Source organism: Bactrocera neohumeralis, chromosome 4, assembly GCF_024586455.1.
Source record: "Bactrocera neohumeralis isolate Rockhampton chromosome 4, APGP_CSIRO_Bneo_wtdbg2-racon-allhic-juicebox.fasta_v2, whole genome shotgun sequence".
NCBI classification, from domain to species: domain Eukaryota; kingdom Metazoa; phylum Arthropoda; class Insecta; order Diptera; family Tephritidae; genus Bactrocera; species Bactrocera neohumeralis.
The window spans coordinates 81,096,563-81,112,837 of NC_065921.1; the positions used below are offsets into that span (position 1 = coordinate 81,096,563).

General features: G+C 39.1%; 1 protein-coding gene across 2 annotated transcripts in view; it reads right to left on the reverse strand.

Annotated features, from left to right (window-relative positions):
- Positions 1 to 2,080: 2,080 nt before the first annotated feature.
- The window catches only part of LOC126756978 (protein king tubby), a 118,384-nt gene continuing 104,189 nt past the window's right edge, over positions 2,081 to 16,275 (reverse strand). Inside the window, exons 3-8 of one of the 2 annotated variants that reach the window (XR_007666665.1) lie at positions 7,684 to 8,029; positions 7,015 to 7,578; positions 6,768 to 6,958; positions 5,251 to 5,388; positions 3,582 to 5,181; positions 2,081 to 3,549 (exon numbers count right to left, since the gene is read on the reverse strand). Coding sequence is in view for 1 of the 2 variants with exons in the window: in XM_050470518.1 (XP_050326475.1) it covers positions 4,912 to 5,181; positions 5,251 to 5,388; positions 6,768 to 6,958; positions 7,015 to 7,578; positions 7,684 to 8,029 (1,509 nt within the window). In the remaining variant the exon portion in view is untranslated. Of the gene's footprint in view, positions 5,182 to 5,250; positions 5,389 to 6,767; positions 6,959 to 7,014; positions 7,579 to 7,683; positions 8,030 to 16,275 lie in introns of both variants that reach the window. The other variant, XM_050470518.1, reaches the window with a different exon arrangement.

The following is a 16,275-nucleotide window of genomic DNA, read 5'->3' on the forward strand; positions in this document are numbered from 1 at the left end:
ATATATATACGTAAGTAAATGTGTAACACTTAAAGGTAACAATAATGCAATTAAGTATCTGCTGCACCTACATACACTCACTGAGTCACTCACATACCATATATATATAAATACATACTATATACCTATAATGCTTATGAAGAAAGTCATATGTTTATAAGCAAAAAAAAAATAACAGTATAACAGTATAACAGATAGAAATAAATAATCAAATATTCACTTGTAATTTTACATGCATACATACATACGAGTATTATACTATATGATATTTTACAATTACATTGCTGAATAAGAACTTTCGAATAAAATTACAACAAATAAAATTGAAATGATTAATCACAAGCGTAATTTATTTTGCATTTTTTACGGAATTCAAACTGACTAACACAGCTTGGCGACTGCTACAAGGTCATTGAGGTGAGTACACATAAATCAAAAGACTTAAGACACGAACCCGATATGCGGAATACGCAGATTTGGTTGATTGCACGAGTGTATAACGGTTACTATTTGTTGAAAATGAATTATAACGAATTGAAGTAAGCAGGGACATCTATGGTTGTGAAATTTGTTTAAAAAGTGGGCATGGCTGCGCCCTCTAATAAAGGTTCATGTGCATACATATCTACTAAACCATTCAATTTCGTCTAGGAGAATAATTTTTGGAAAACGCATGAAATGAAAAAAGTTAAAAATTTGTGATTTCGGCTTATAATTCGGCACACTCCACATATAACGGTTTGTCCAAAAACTACTAAAAGTGCGATAAATCTATAAATAAATGCGTCACAGGCAAACAGTTTTACAGTCGAGATGGCACGAGAGACGAAATCAATTTTGGACGACTCGACCGATTTCAATCAAACTCGGTAAGTACTATCATCATGACTTTCCTACACTACAAGGCGCATTTGGGCGAAATCAGATAAAAACCAGAAATCTGACAAAAACACAATTTTAAATTCCATCCGATTCTTTCACTTTCCAGTAAGCAAATCAAACAGCAATAAATGTAACGAACCAAACTTTGCTTATGGTCAAAATCGGACCAAAACTATTCTAGCCACCAGATATCGGAAATGTGGACCCCCGTTCCTTTTGCGAATTTTTTTATCGAAAATATCAGTTGCGAATTTTTTTTTTATCGAAAATATCAGTCAATTTCTGCGATATAATCTAGAAATTCGAAAGGAATCATTTCTTGATAATATAGGGTAGTCGAAAAAATCTTTTCGTATTTTGTCAATAGATTGTCGTTGCAATCACATTGTGCCATACCGCATAGTTTTGGTAAGGTGAGACTTAAGCTTCATTTAACCAAAACCAAATTAAGTTCGGGAAAGTTGAAAAAAAGTTACAGCTGTTCAAAAAAGAGTGGATATAATGAAGAAACTCGCTATATTTTTAAATTTTTGTATAAAAAAGTGAAGAATGTCACACAAGCCACCAACGAAATTTGTGAAGTTTACGAAGACGATGCTGTATCAGTTCGTGTAGCACAACAATGATTCGTTCGTGAACTCGAAATACGAAAAGACTTTTTCGACTACCCAATATATGAGTTATCTCAATAAAATCGAGAGAGCAAGTTCATGTTTGTGCCCAAAATGGATAAAATCGGTTGAAAACTTGACTGACTTGACTTCATAGAGACAGGTGATGGTATGTAGGGAAAAATGACAAAAAGTTGTCGAAATACGAAAAGACTTTTTCGACTAACCAATATATGAGTTATCTCAACAAAATCGAGAGAGCAAGTTTATGTTTGTGCCCAAAATGGATAAAATCGGTGGAAAACTTGACTGACTTGACTTCATAGAGACAGGTGATGGTATGTAGGGAAAAATGACAAAAAGTTGTCGAAATACGAAAAGACTTTTTCGACTAACCAATATATGAGTTATCTCAATAAAATCGAGAGAGCAAGTTTATGTTTGTGCCCAAAATGGATAAAATCGGTGGAAAACTTGACTGACTTGACTTCATATAGATTGGTAATGGTATGTAAAGTACCTTAATGAAACAAAGGACTTCATTTTTTGTAAAAAAAATTGTCATAAAAAATCAAACTGTTTTATTTTGTTCTTACAAGTACTCTTTATTGCTTTCTCTTAATTTTTTTTTTGGTTTTGAGTTTTATAGCTTCTTTTTATATACATATATATATGTAAGTGTTTATATAAATATGTAAGTAGTGTTTTTTTCTTAAATATTATCTTCTATATTAATGTACATGATGTAATGTTGTTTGTGTAGAAATATATTTATAAATATGCGTTTCTTCTTTGACGAAAATAAACTAATTTTATTGCAAATATTTCGACATAATTCTATGCATCTAGTAATCAATACATCTATATAGTATTAATAATGACTAAAATATGGACACAATGAAATGCTTAACCAAATCATATAAACAGGAATTATTTAATAAATTTCATTTCAAAAATTTATATTTAATTCGAAAACAATAGGTGCACCATGTATTCTTTGAGGAAACCTTGTTCGCTTAGAATAGTATGAGAGAGTCAGACAGCAATTTTGTTATAGAAAGGATTAGTGAAAATATTTGAGCCGTGCAACGCACTGTGGAAATACGAAAGTGGTTACAGAGTGAGAGGTGAGAGTGTTCAATATTTGTATTGAGACTTGCTTCAAAGGCATTTTTTTAATTCCGTTGCGCCGAAGCTACAATACCCTTCACAAATGCAAAAGAATCTTTACGAGCACATATGTAATTTTATCGGTCAGTTTGTATGGCAGCTATATTTTACAGGGGTCCGATCTAAATAATTTTTTCGGAGATTACACCATTGCTTTAAAGAATAATCCATGCCGAATTCCGTGAAGAAATCTTCTCGAATAAAAAAGTTTTCCATACAAAAACGTGATTTCGATCGTTCAGTTTGTATGGCAGCTGTATGCCATAGTAGTAATTTGATATCGACTCTTTCGACAAATGAGCAGCTTCTTGGAGGGAAAAGGGCGTGTGCAAAATTTCAGATCGATATCTCAAAAACTGAGAGACTACAGACAAGCGGACATGACTAAATCGGACTATGTTTATCAATAATATACATATATTGGGTAGTCGAAAAAGTCTTTTCGCAACTTATTTTTTTTTTTTATAATTATAACGAACTTTAATGAACCAAATATGAACCATTTTGATCGACCACTTTTTGCCAGTGTAAAACTTTTATGGTTTCTCGACGAAAAACTGCGACAAGTAATTTCCACAGGCTTCTTTTGAAGTCAACTTTACTCCATTTAGAAAGTTCTGCATTGACCGAAACAATTGGTAGTGCGATAGTGCAAAGTCAGGACTATGTAGTGGATGCATCAAAACTTCCCAGCCAAGCCCAGTTTTTGCCGAGTCATCAAAGACGTGTATGGTCTAGCGTTGTCCTGATGAAAGACGAAACCCTTTCTGTTGATCAATTCTGGCCGATTTTTTTTTCGATTGCTTGCTTCAATCTCTTCAGTTGTTGATAGTAAAATGTAGAATCAATCGTGCGACTAGGCTGGCGCAGCTCGTAGTGGATGATACTTTTCCAGTCCCACCAAACACTCAGCATAACCTTTCGTGGCGTCAATTCTGGCTTTGCGACCATTTGTTGAGCTTCACCACGCTTGGACTATGGTCTTTTTCGCACATTATTGTCGTATTTGATCCACTTTTCGTCTCTTGTCACCATTCGCTTCAGAAATGGTTCGATTTCATATCGTTTCAGCAAAGAATCGCAGATCTTAATTCGATTCATTAAATTTTTCACAGATAATTCATTTGGTACGCAAACATCGAGCTTCTTTTGTAGCCAGCCTTTTTTAAATGGTTCAAAACCCTTTTGATGATGAATGTGAAGTTCCTTAGCGATGTCATGGCTACTTATGTGATAGTTCTGGAAAATATTTTCCAAAATTTCATCGACTTTTTCAACGATAGGTCGACCAGAGCGAGGCTTTATCACATCGTAATTTCCACAACGGAATCGAGCGAAACATTATTGTGCTACACGAACTGATACAGCATCGCCTACGTAAACTTCGCAATGCTGTTGGCTTGCGTGGTATTCTTCTATTTCTTATACAAAAATTTCAAAATATAGCGAATTTCTTCATTATTTTTACTAATTTTTGAACAGCTGTTACTTGTTTTCAACCGAATTTTCCGCATTTAATTTTTTTGTTTTTGTTAAATGAAGCTTAAGATCTCACCTTTCCATCACTAAGTATAAGTTATACGACTGCAACGACATCTATTGACAAAATACGAAAAGACTTTTTCGACTAACCAATATATAAGTTAGTAGCCTTGAAAATTGTTGTATGGCGTGTTCGCTGAGTATTTAGTGTAGAAATACTAAGGCAAACTTAAATATGCTTTAATAATAGTGATACGAAAAATGATTTTTGAAAATTTTGCTTCTTCAAACTCAATTTCGGAACTAAAAAAAATTGTGTTCGTTAGTCTGCCAGAGAGTTTTTAATGTATTTTTGATGCTTTTCGAATTTTTTATATGCCACCTATATATAAATGTTTGTTGGTGTGTATATGTTTTTCTCTTTGTTTACACTTGTACTCTTAATTGCTTTATAAAAAAAAATATTAGTGTTAATCAAGTCGGTGCATGATGTACAGACCCACCACATAAATACATACAATTGTGGGTGTTATTCTAGCGCGCCTTGCGAACGCTCTCAACTAAGGCAACCGTTTGTTTTTGAGTTCATGCACTTTTTTGATTTTGACCGTACTCTTTTGTGCTTAGTTTTTGATTTTACATTTACATTTACATAAAATACTATAGTTATTGCTGAACGCTTATAAATTTGAGCATAATTTTGTCTTTGCACACGCCTGCGCAAAATTGTCACTCCACTGTCGTATGCTCAGCCTCTCTCGCTTTTCTACTCGCATGCGATTTTGCCATCAAAACTGCTCAACGCTATGGCGAACGCTTGCAGCGCGCACAGCGGATAGCGATAGTCCATGGTGAAGACGTCTTCGGAGGTGCGCCCGAACTGCATGACTATATAATCGGGATCCGAATCGTGTACGAGTTGGAAATTCTTAACCGATGCTTGTGTGACGCGCCCGTGAAAATTTAAGACATACGATTGTGTCTCATCATTCCATACGGGTGTCTTGTTGTGCAGCTCAACGATGGTGTCCATGTTCTGGTGTGAAAAAGTAAAGCATTACGTAAGTATATTTTAAAATGGAACACGACGAGTTACGAAACTAACCTTAACTTTCCATAAGTCTAGTATACCCTGTTGTTTGGGATCGGCCGAGCTGATTTTCACGCGTTGATCTTCCTCCGTCATGCCGGGCAGTATCACGGTCATATTGCGTGGACCTTTGAAACCGAGAATATTGGTGTCCTGCAAATAGAGAACAAGATATTAACACATGTGTTTCAAGTTGGTTAAATCAAAAAAAAAAAAAAAAAAAATGGTCTGCTTAGCGCCACTCCTTTATTGGTATACCAGTTAAACCTCACTTTAGCGGTATAAATCGAGTTAAGTGTGAATCTATCACTCATTGTCTTAACTGCTTAAATAGTTAGTGATTAAAGAAACGCAGTACACAAACTTCAGCACGTAAAGTCAAACCTTCGGTAATAAAGATCCATGAGACGGCCTTTAGAGCTTTACTGAGTTAATAGTATATAAAGACACACACCATAAGTTGGACATAAATGATTTCAGAAAACCAAGTAAAACACCTTCTCTTCTTACATATCTGCGAAAGATTTCTGTGCAGGACGAAACCGTTGAAGAAGAGACGCAGTGAGCTTTTTGACGTATAGATTGAAGTTAAGAGGAAGAATAGGAGTTGGAAACTTATGTCGAGAGCTCTCATCAGCTCTTATTTCAGACTACCAGATCTACACGTTTTTCAAGTGAAGGTGGATGCCATCAAGTTAGCGGTGGATGTAGAGCTTCGAAGAACCGAAGCGCTATACTGGCTTTGTGCTTGCTAATTGTGCGCTAAAAACTAGTTAAGAACGTAGGGCTTCATTAGCAATAGCTTCAAGCTTCTTTCATATAAGACTTGTATGGTTGTCCGGTCATAGTGAAATCGCCGGCAACTGCAAAGTCCGTGAGCTGGCTAGAGCGAGCACCCTTTCTTCAATTTTAGTCCAGTGGAAATGAGTAGTTTTTCTGATGAGTTCTAGCGTTGGTCCTTTGGACTTCCAGTGATCTCAGCAAACACTAGTCAACAACCAGAACTTGTGCGACTTCGAGTTTCTTCTTGCTATAGGAAGGAAGGCTTGCTTGAACCATCTTGTCACTTTTTCCTCCTTTACAGCGCTTTTGCCAGACTGCGATTGAAATATCACGGAAGACACACCTTTGGAGAACCTAGCCTTAAGCTCAAAACGCTTCGTCGATCTATGTATAAAGGATCTGGTGATCCACTTTTGGGAGTTTGGGGTAACTAAGACTTTAATGACCCCATTTTTTATTACTTCGACCGTGGTGGTCATATGAGCTATGGTTCTGTGTTCACTATTCAGATTTGATTTGAGAGCCGCTCTAGGTCTCCTCTGAACCTTCCTAAAATTTCTTTTAATTTCTCTGGCTGGTATGAAGTGCTACCGAAGAGCTACTCGATGAAATTATCGAAAAAATGTCTTCTATAATCGTTTGAAACCCAATACCATTAATTGCTTTTTCATCAGCCTATCGTATCGTAGGTCAGAACGGAAGCAGCGTACCCTCAACCTTATCACGTTAACTCCTACAATGTCACTTACATAGATGATCACCGCCAAATCGAGTCGGGGATTTTCCGTGCTATCTTTGTTGCCATTATCGAACACGGTAAAGGAGGTGCCGAACACATTCGAACGCAATTTTCCACAAAAACCCTCGGCGTTACGTGACAAGTCCGTAGGATCACAGCTGATAATATAATTGGATGTTTTGCTCTTCTTTCGCTTGCGTCCTGAAAAAAATATATATAAAAGGCATTTTGCTGAAAAAGCTTTCCACCACGCTTACCGCCCAAGAGAAATATTTTCTTGCCATAATCGCGCTCCAAGTGCAAATAATAGATCGGAAATAGGCCACGATCCATGCCTTTGCGATCACGCGTTATGCGACACTTGAAAAGCACACCCTGTGACGCTGGCTGCATGACGAACTGTTCGATGTTGCCGACCAGATCACCCTCCGGTTCGCCACTGGCGTCCGCTGACGAATTCGTTTGCTGCGCACTGTTCGAATAGTTGGCAGTGTTATTAGCCGAACCGGCGCCGGTCGAGTGCGCCGAAGTGCTGCGTACACCGACGGCCGAATTGGTGGTGGTGTTGGTTTGTGATGCGATGCTATTGGCGATGCTGTGATTCAATGGCATGACGGGTGCCGCTTCCTCGATATTCCGATTCACATAATCATCTTCGTCCAATGTGCTGCTATCCTGATCGTGGCTATATGAACGTTGTTGATGTTGTTGTAATTGTTGTTGTTGGCGTTGCTTTTGCCGTTGCCCATTGCTGCTCACATGATTGACGGGACTGCTTTCGTCATCTTCGAGTTCGTGTGAGGAAATCTCTTCGATTAAATCTGTAGGCACAACGAAAGATGTGTAAAGAAAAGTGATAAAGTTAAATTGGAACTTTCAAAAGCAGAAAACGAAAACAACAACGTCTTTGTATTTCATTTATTTACCATCCTGATTGATGATATGTCCTGTCATCTGGGCTGTCCGCGGGCGCATATTGTTCGTAAAGCTGACACCATGCTGACGACCATTCGTGCTGGTCGCATTGTGGCTGGCGTTGACGGTGGTCGCGTTCGTATTCGTAGCTGTGACGCCGGTGGTGTTACTTAATAATTGATCGGGATTGTGTGGCGAACTGATGAATTGCATTGGACCATCGTAGGCATGCAGCTCGCGGCCAGTGGCCGTTGATGTGCGCAGCCCCGACATGGGACGGGTTATTTGTAAGTCACTTGCCTGCACCATGCCCGGCGAGGCGCGCTTTTGTCGTATATACGCTTCCATTAGCAGACGCTGCAACACAGAATATAAGAAAGCTCATTAAAATATGTATGAGAGAAATAAAAGTTAAAGAAATATCATCGAAATGACAGCCACTGGGACTCGTATGCAATCATAAACTACTGTGAGCTCTGTGAGCTCAGAAATTGCATATACATATGTATGTATCCATATTACTCTGTTTTTTTCTTTCAATTATCCTCTTCTTTCTACATAGATTATGTAAACATATTCCTCAGTGGTGTCCTATTCTCTTAGGAAAGTGGTTAAGAGATTAAAAATAAAAGATTACAAATGAATAAGTAAAAAAGAAATTCGCTGTAGGTACTTTTTTCGACATCGAGGAGGTCTTCCACAATGTATGACCGGAGGTAGTGACTAAAGCCCTGGAAATTTTCAGGTGGAATTGAATCTCAAGGATCTCATACATAGTCTTTGTGACAGAACAAGCGTAGCGGAGTGGGGTAGTGTAAAGACATCCGAAAGGCTTATAGAGGCACCCCACAGGGTGCGGTAAATTCCGCACTGCTTTGAATCTTCATGGTTAACGACCAGCTTACATAACTCGAGAAACGCGTTAACCCAAGTAAACTGAAATGGTTTTATTTACTAGAAGGCATAAGATTCCCAACGTGCCTCTCTCTCCTTCGCAGGTTCGCGTCTTCAACCTGTTGATGAGGTGAAAAAACTAAGGCTTAAGCTTGATAGAAAGCTTTCGACGAAATTCTGTCCTATTTCTACTTCTTTCCTGAAAACTTATATGGATGGGGTGATGCCGCTGGAGAAGGGGCGTTGTAAGCTTTTTCACGGATGTGTTGAAGCTAGGAGGGAAGATTGGAGAGGGCGTTTTCGGTAAGGAGCTCTCCTTCATCAGCTCCTCTGTGACTCTAGACTACTTTCTCTGAGCAAAGTTCATCATACCGCAATCCTCTCTCTTATCACCTAGAGTAGAACGTAACAAGTGTCCAATAGGCATTCATGCGGTCAATGTTCTCACTAGTTGCCTAAGTTGTATGGAGGAGGGTAAGGCAGAAACATCCAGGCACTTTTTTCTCCATTGTCCCGCCTTTACAAGATTGAGGCTGAAACATCTCCGTACTCTTACCTTCGGCGAACTAGAAGACATAGTCGAAACTGATATTAGCCGTTTCAATCAATTTGTGATAGATCCAAAGCGCTTTGTCGATATATGAGGGTTTTATGACACAGTTTTTTAGGAGTTTTAGGTACTACAATGAACCGGCTGTCCAAACTGTGAAGGGAGGTGCCTCTTGGAATCGACCTCTTAACCTAACCTAACCTACATATATTTTGAAAGAAACCCGAGTGTTTTTAGATCTTTATAGTCTCTATGACTTCTGAAATCTCTAGTAGATCCATCAAAAACTAGAACATTGAAAACATATTGAGATTTTAAAGGTTCTTCCACGCTCTGAGCCTTATTTTTGTATCGAATAGTGGGTGTTAGTTAGTCGTTTTAGGATCTTCTAATCTAAAAGTCTGCTTCAATTAACTAAACTCTTTTATAGTTGAGATTTAACTGACATTTTAAGTGAATAATTATTGTTTTAATTACTTTGAGATCAAAATCGTATAATTCTTAGATCCTTCATGTCGTCTGATTTCGGTTTAAACCTACGGAAACGATAGTTCTGGGTAAAGTACCAGAAGGTGGCCAATAGAGCAGAAAGTGTGCGTACTTTTACAGTTAAGATAATTTTCGGGTAAGGTACGTCTTGTCAGAAATAGTGCTATAATATTCAGCTTGCACTGATATTGTAGACTTTGAATGAAATTCCTTCTAATTAAAAGACATTTGAAGTTCAAGCGACAAATGTCACAAGTCATTGAGTTTGATGGGTGTTCAACTGGTTGTAGCAAAAGCTCCAAGATCTGACCGGAGACTTAAATCTGGTACCCCGGAGAGCAGTTAGCCCTCGGAGTCTGCTCCAATCTCCTCATTGGGCTTGGGCTTTTGGTAAGATTCGTGGTGGATGCCGTTAAACTCAAATGCAGGTAGAATTGAATTTTCAATTCAGTGAAGTCGCACTGAAAAGTCTGGCCGGAGACTTGAATCTGGTACTACGCGGAGCAGTTAGCCCATAGAGTTCGCTCCAATCTCCTCATTTGGCTTGGCCCTTTGGGGAGACTCGTAGTGGCTGTGGTTTAAGCCTAAAGGCGGGTAGAATTGAAATTCCATTCAGTGGAGTTTCACTGCGGCGGGCGGTCGCAGTGTCAGAGGTTATAACCCGATCCGTGGAAAAGTTGTCGTTTCCATCCGACCAATTGCAACCAAATAATACTTGCAAAAAGCATGTATTGTTTGGGGCGCTGATCAACGCATTGTGCTTTTAGGTACCGTGAGATTGGACCGTCAACGGCAGGTACTCACATAAAACACAACGTCTGTATAAACTGAACGATCAAAATCAAGTTCTTGTAAGAAACCTTTTGTATTTTTGAAGACTGTTCGCTTCGGTGCAACCGAAGTTACATTTTTTCTCGTTTTTAGTGTGTGATATTTTTTTCAGTGTATGCCTATTCAGCGAGTGCCTATAGCAATTGAACTGTTTCGCTGATTACACATGAAATACAACGCGCGTATTCCACTTTTGGGGGAAAAACAAGTGGCTATTCATATGCACACATACATACATATGTATGTATGTACATGTACAGTTAGGTCATATGCGCTGCAGGTGCAACACAACAAAACAATTAGCGAATGTATGAGGGAATTTGCCATGTAATGCGAATTGAATCACATCAAAATGCATGGAAAATTAAATGAAAAGTGGTTAAGGCCAGATTTTTCTTATTTAATTTTAAAAAGAATTGCGATTTTGTTGTTGCACAAGCATTTTTCTGCGCACAAGCGGGTATTTGTTGTAGGCTTTCATTGAACGGGGGCGAATTTCAAGTTCAATGAGGGAAGCTAGCGAGGTTGGCTTGTCACACACACGCTCATATACTTGTATATATTATGTGTGAGTATGTTTGCTTGCATTAAGAGTGTGCAGTTTAACGCCTCAACATGACAGCTCAGCTATTCTATTTGGGCTGGCAATAACCAAATCTACATATGTATATGTAAATATGTTGGTGTGTGTAAGTGGATTGCCATCAATATGTCTACAGCTATTTTTTCAGTTTTTTCGATGCCATTGTTGTTGTTGCTGTAAGTGATAAATTGCAATCGATGTCAGTATAATTAATTTTAATGGTTTCGGACATGATTTCTTCATTTGCGCATTTCGCTGTGAGATCAGGAGTTCACACATACCATACATACATACATAGTTACTCGTGTATATTACACTTTCGTGCCCCGTAAACCAATCCACGTACATATATATGTAGTATTTTAAAATATACCTACTTCCCCTGTAACTATAAAAAAAGCATTTCTGTTAGTCCCTCATTCGCTGTCGCAGATTGTAATTGCCACGTTTTGTTCAAACCAAATGTCATAATTTTTGAAGAAAACCGCAAACCACACCAAACCCTTATTTTTTCTGGATGAAATGGCAGCTTTTGAATCTCTTCAGGTCCAAATCAATTCAGGTCTATGGAGCCAGAAATGGACCTCATCGCTGAACAAAATTTCGCTCGAAAATGTCGGATCTTCTTGGAACTTTTCAAGAACCCACAAAGCGTAGCGATGTCGCTTGGGAAGGTCGAGCGGCTTCAGATATTGCACAAGCTGTATTTTGTACGCTTTCAATCTAAGATCACAGCGTTAAATGCTTCAAGTCGTTCCATACGTCAGTTCGAACTGCTATTGAGCACCTCTATTTGGATCACTTGTTATATTCGTGAACTACCTTCAAAAAGCTTATATAAATATCTACATATATCATGCGCTCCAACCACTAATATTTGGTCGATTTGTTGCTTCCTCATCAGTTTCTACAAGAACCTTGTTAGGCTGTGCGGTTTACTGTCAAGTTTATGCTTAAAGAAAATAGGCTCGTTTTCTTGTCATTGCCTTCCGAGGAGACAAACGTCAAACCATTATTGTTGCGCTAATATATCGCAGAAACATTTCAGTCTAACTTAATCTCACATATTTTTGAACCTTATAAGACATCAAAGCTGCTTTTGACAGCTCGAAAAGGAGCTGCCTTTATGCCGCTTTGTCTGAATTTGATATTCCAAAACTAATACGGCTGTGTAAAATGACTTTGAGCAATACTAAAAGATCCAGGATCGGAAAAGACCTCCCCAGTCGTTCGATACCAAACGAGGTTTCAGATAAGGCGACTGCCTATCATGCTACTTCTTCAATCTACTGCTGGAGAAAATTAGTCGAGCTGCAGATCTGAATAGAGAAGGGGCAATCTTCTACAAGAGTATGCAACTGCTGGCGTTCGCCGATGACAGCGTTCAACGGCCGACGACCAGCACATATACGACTGCAGTATCCTCTTTGTCTAGAGTAGAATACAGAAGATCTACTGAACTACTTGCTCTTAGCATATAACAGTTCATCTTGCCGCTTAGGGGTTCTTAGAACACTGTCCAAAAAGAATTCGTGCGGTAAGACTAATATATTGTCGGTCACTAGTTGGCAGAGTTGTATGGAAGAGGGTGCGATAGAAACATGTGGACACTTTCTCCTCCATTTTCCAGGGTTCCAGACTGCGATTGAAACATCTCGGCAGTATTACTTTGGGTGAACTAGGAGACATTGTAACTGATATTAGCCGGCTCAACAAATTTGTGAAAGGCTCAAAGCGCTTTGTCGATTTGTAAGGCGTACTGGCGTTCTAAGCTGTCCAAATATGATCCCGAACCGAAGATCGAACTCTTAACCTAACTTAAGCTAATCTAACGATCCTTAAAAAAAGTATTTTAGAAACCAAAAACGACATATGAAAAATCGAATGTATAAATAGGTAAGCAAATGAACACGACAGTTACTACTCACTTTGCAATCTCAATTCATTAAGATTATAGCTAATATTGGGTTGTAAACTAGAAAATGATTAGTCAGTCATTATAAATAAACATTTGAAATGCCGGTATAGTGCGCTGAGCACAGTACCGAGTGTATTGACTGTCATGTGTTGAGACGTGGGTTCGAATGCCAAGCGAACTTGAAATTGAAAAAATATAGGACGAGCTAATTGCTGATCCAAAAAGTTGCTCATCAGCTGTTCTGAGAGAATTTAGTACTGCTATGTCCCAACAATAGCACTCAATAACATTCTACACGTCGCATCTGTAGACATAGCTGGTAGACGCTTGGCGGCAAAAGCTGCTATTTGAGTTTTCTGGCGCGAGCTCTTCATCAACATTAGTTTAAGTCTACTAAATTACTGTACTGTCCTTCAAGCTGAGGTGACTGTCATCAAGATAACAGTAGCAGTACTGATCCGAAGTGCAGCTTCCTTTGGAGAAGTGTGCATTCACTTCAATAGCCGAGCGGCTGTATTGGCTTTGAGGTCGCTCACTTTACGCTCAAAAGTAGTGAAGGAGTGCAGGGCCTCATTATCATCATCAGCAATAGATTCAAACTTCTTTCATAATAGATTTGTAAGGTTGCCCGGTCACAGCGGCATTGTCGGAAATTGCTAAGTTGATGCGCTTGCTGGAGAGGGCACTCTTTCCCCAATTGCAGCCGACTGGAAGCGAGTAGGCTTTCCGATGTCTTCTTGCGTGCTGGCGTTGGATCTGCGGTCCTCCAGTGAGCTCAGAAAGCGCCGATGAACAATAAGAACTTGTGGGAACTGTAAGAGGTTCTCTGAACTATTGGCTCTTCGCGAAGCCTGAGCAATTTCTCCTCTATTGCCTAGCTTTTGCCAGACTGAGTTTAAAATACCTCTGTAGACCGAACTTTTGCGAAACTAGCGAAATGGCTGCGATTGATATTAAACGCCTTAATAAATTTTTGGCAAGCTCAAAACGGTTCGTCGACCTACATATGAGAATCTAATGATCCACTTTTAGGAGTTTATGGGTAAGACAAAAGATGAACCTAAGTCCCTCTTGTTGCGGAACAACTTCATGGCAGACCAAATACGATAAGTAATGGTCAGTATTGAGCAGACAGTTGAAATGATTCAAATGTAAATAAATACGAGTAGTAATGTCGAGCATTGCTAATGATATCGTGTACGCCTAGGCAATCATCCATAAGCCAAAAACAGAAAACAATACAAATTACAACAAATACCTTTTAGTGCAAATAAAGCAATTAATTCACGGTTATCAAATATGATTTATGAACATATGTATGTGTGTATGTGTACTGCTGTTAAAAATATTAAAAATAACTGTAGATTGCACCCTCAAAACTTTGTTCCATACCAATCAACCAGCCATATCTCTGTCTGCTCACGTTCTTCACGCTCGTACAGGTGTGTATGCCGCAATTTATTTGCACAAAAGCGGAAATTGTGGGTAGTTTTGGAAAAATCAGTGAGCACAACTACTTGTTGCTAAATGCCAAAATCAGCCACAACCACGTATCCCTACTCGTAAGCCTCTATAAACACGAGCTATGTATCAGTCGTTCAACACGAGCAGCGTTTGGAAACGTGCAAAGAATGCTGACTCGCCAGCAGCGTTATCGCTTCGTTGTTGTACAAGAACACACGTGATCATCATAATTGCCACACATAATTGAATGATTATTTGAATTATTTCGTTGGATAGCTGCTCGCTGTTTATTGGGGTTTATGAACTCATAAATCTCTAATTAGGTGGTGCGCGCGGTAGCGTGGTGGGGAGTGATTGCCGAGGGCTTGTTGTTGTGCATAATAGTTTCGTGTAATCAGAGATAGCGTAATTTGCTGTATTTCATAATTAATTTGCATAAAATGCCTCAAGTGTATCTAATGTGTGTAGTTGAAGCTTACAACTACTTCGTTATGAGTTTACGGTACACCGATTTGTATAGAAATTATATCACTAATTCCAAAAATTACAGTAATCTAAGGGTAAGCAACTCGATCTAACGTTTCGTTATGGTATGCGCTCCGTCAGCTGGAAAAATTGTCAACGCAGGGTTGCATTGCAAAAGGCTCGACACACACCACCTCTTCGGCGATTTCAAAGCTGCTTTTGAAAGCACGAAAAGGAGCTGCCTTTATGTCTGAATTTGGAATCCCCGCAAAACTAGTAGGTCTCTCAGGATCGGGAAAGACCTCTGTGAGCCATTCGATACCAAACAAGGTTTCAGACAAGGCGACTACCTATCGTGCGATTTCTTCAATCTACTGCTGGAGAAAGTCGAAAAAGCTGCAGAGCTGAATAGAGAAGGTACAATCTTCTGTAAGATTTCAGTGATTTCATTGGCCTCAACAAGCGTGCTATACCGTACTGAATAAGGAAGCTAAGCAAATGGGTCTGGTAGTGAACGAGGACGAGATGAAATATCTGTTATAAAACAAGCAGTCGTCGCACTCGCGACTTGGCTCACACGTAACTGTTGACAGTCACAACTTCGAAGTAGTAGATATAATAATTGCGTCTATTTTGGAATTAACAACACCGTCAGCAGCGAAATCCAACACAGAATAACTCTTGCAAACAGGTACTATTTCGGACTGAGTAGACAATTGATGAGTAAAGTCCTCTCTCGACGAACAAAAACCAAACTCTATAAGTCAGTCATCATCCCCGTCCTGCTTTATGGTGCAGAGGCATGGACGTGAACATTAGATGAGTCGACGTAAGGAGTTTTTATGAGAAAGGTTCTGCGGAAGATTTATGGTCCTTTGCACATTTTCAATAACGAATACCGTAGTCGATGGAACGATGAGCTGTACGGGATATATGACGACATTGACATAGTTCAGCGAATTAAGAGATAGCGTCTGTGCTGGCTGGGTCATGTCGTCCGAATGGACGAAAACACTCTAGGTCTGCAAGTATTCGATGCAGTACCCGCCGGGGGAAGCAGAGGAGGTGAAAGACCTCCACTCTGTTGGAAAGAACAGGTGGACAGGCTACACTTGAAATCTACAATTGTAAACTCGACTATAACCGCGTAAGCGGTGTCTATGCCAATAAAGAAATTCGATTACCCAACAAGTTGGTGCAAAGTTGTCGATTAAAAAGTGCAATCGGCAGTTAGAAATTTTCAGAATGATATGGGTCACTTCTATAAAAGGTTAGATGAAATGTGGAGCTGCGAATTTGATATCGTATTCAGTGATAGCCTTTTGGTTATGAAATTCTCCACACAACGGAGAAAATTAGACAAGCAACTTGAATTTAAAGTTAAAGCTTTTGGTTGAGAGCGCTGTTGA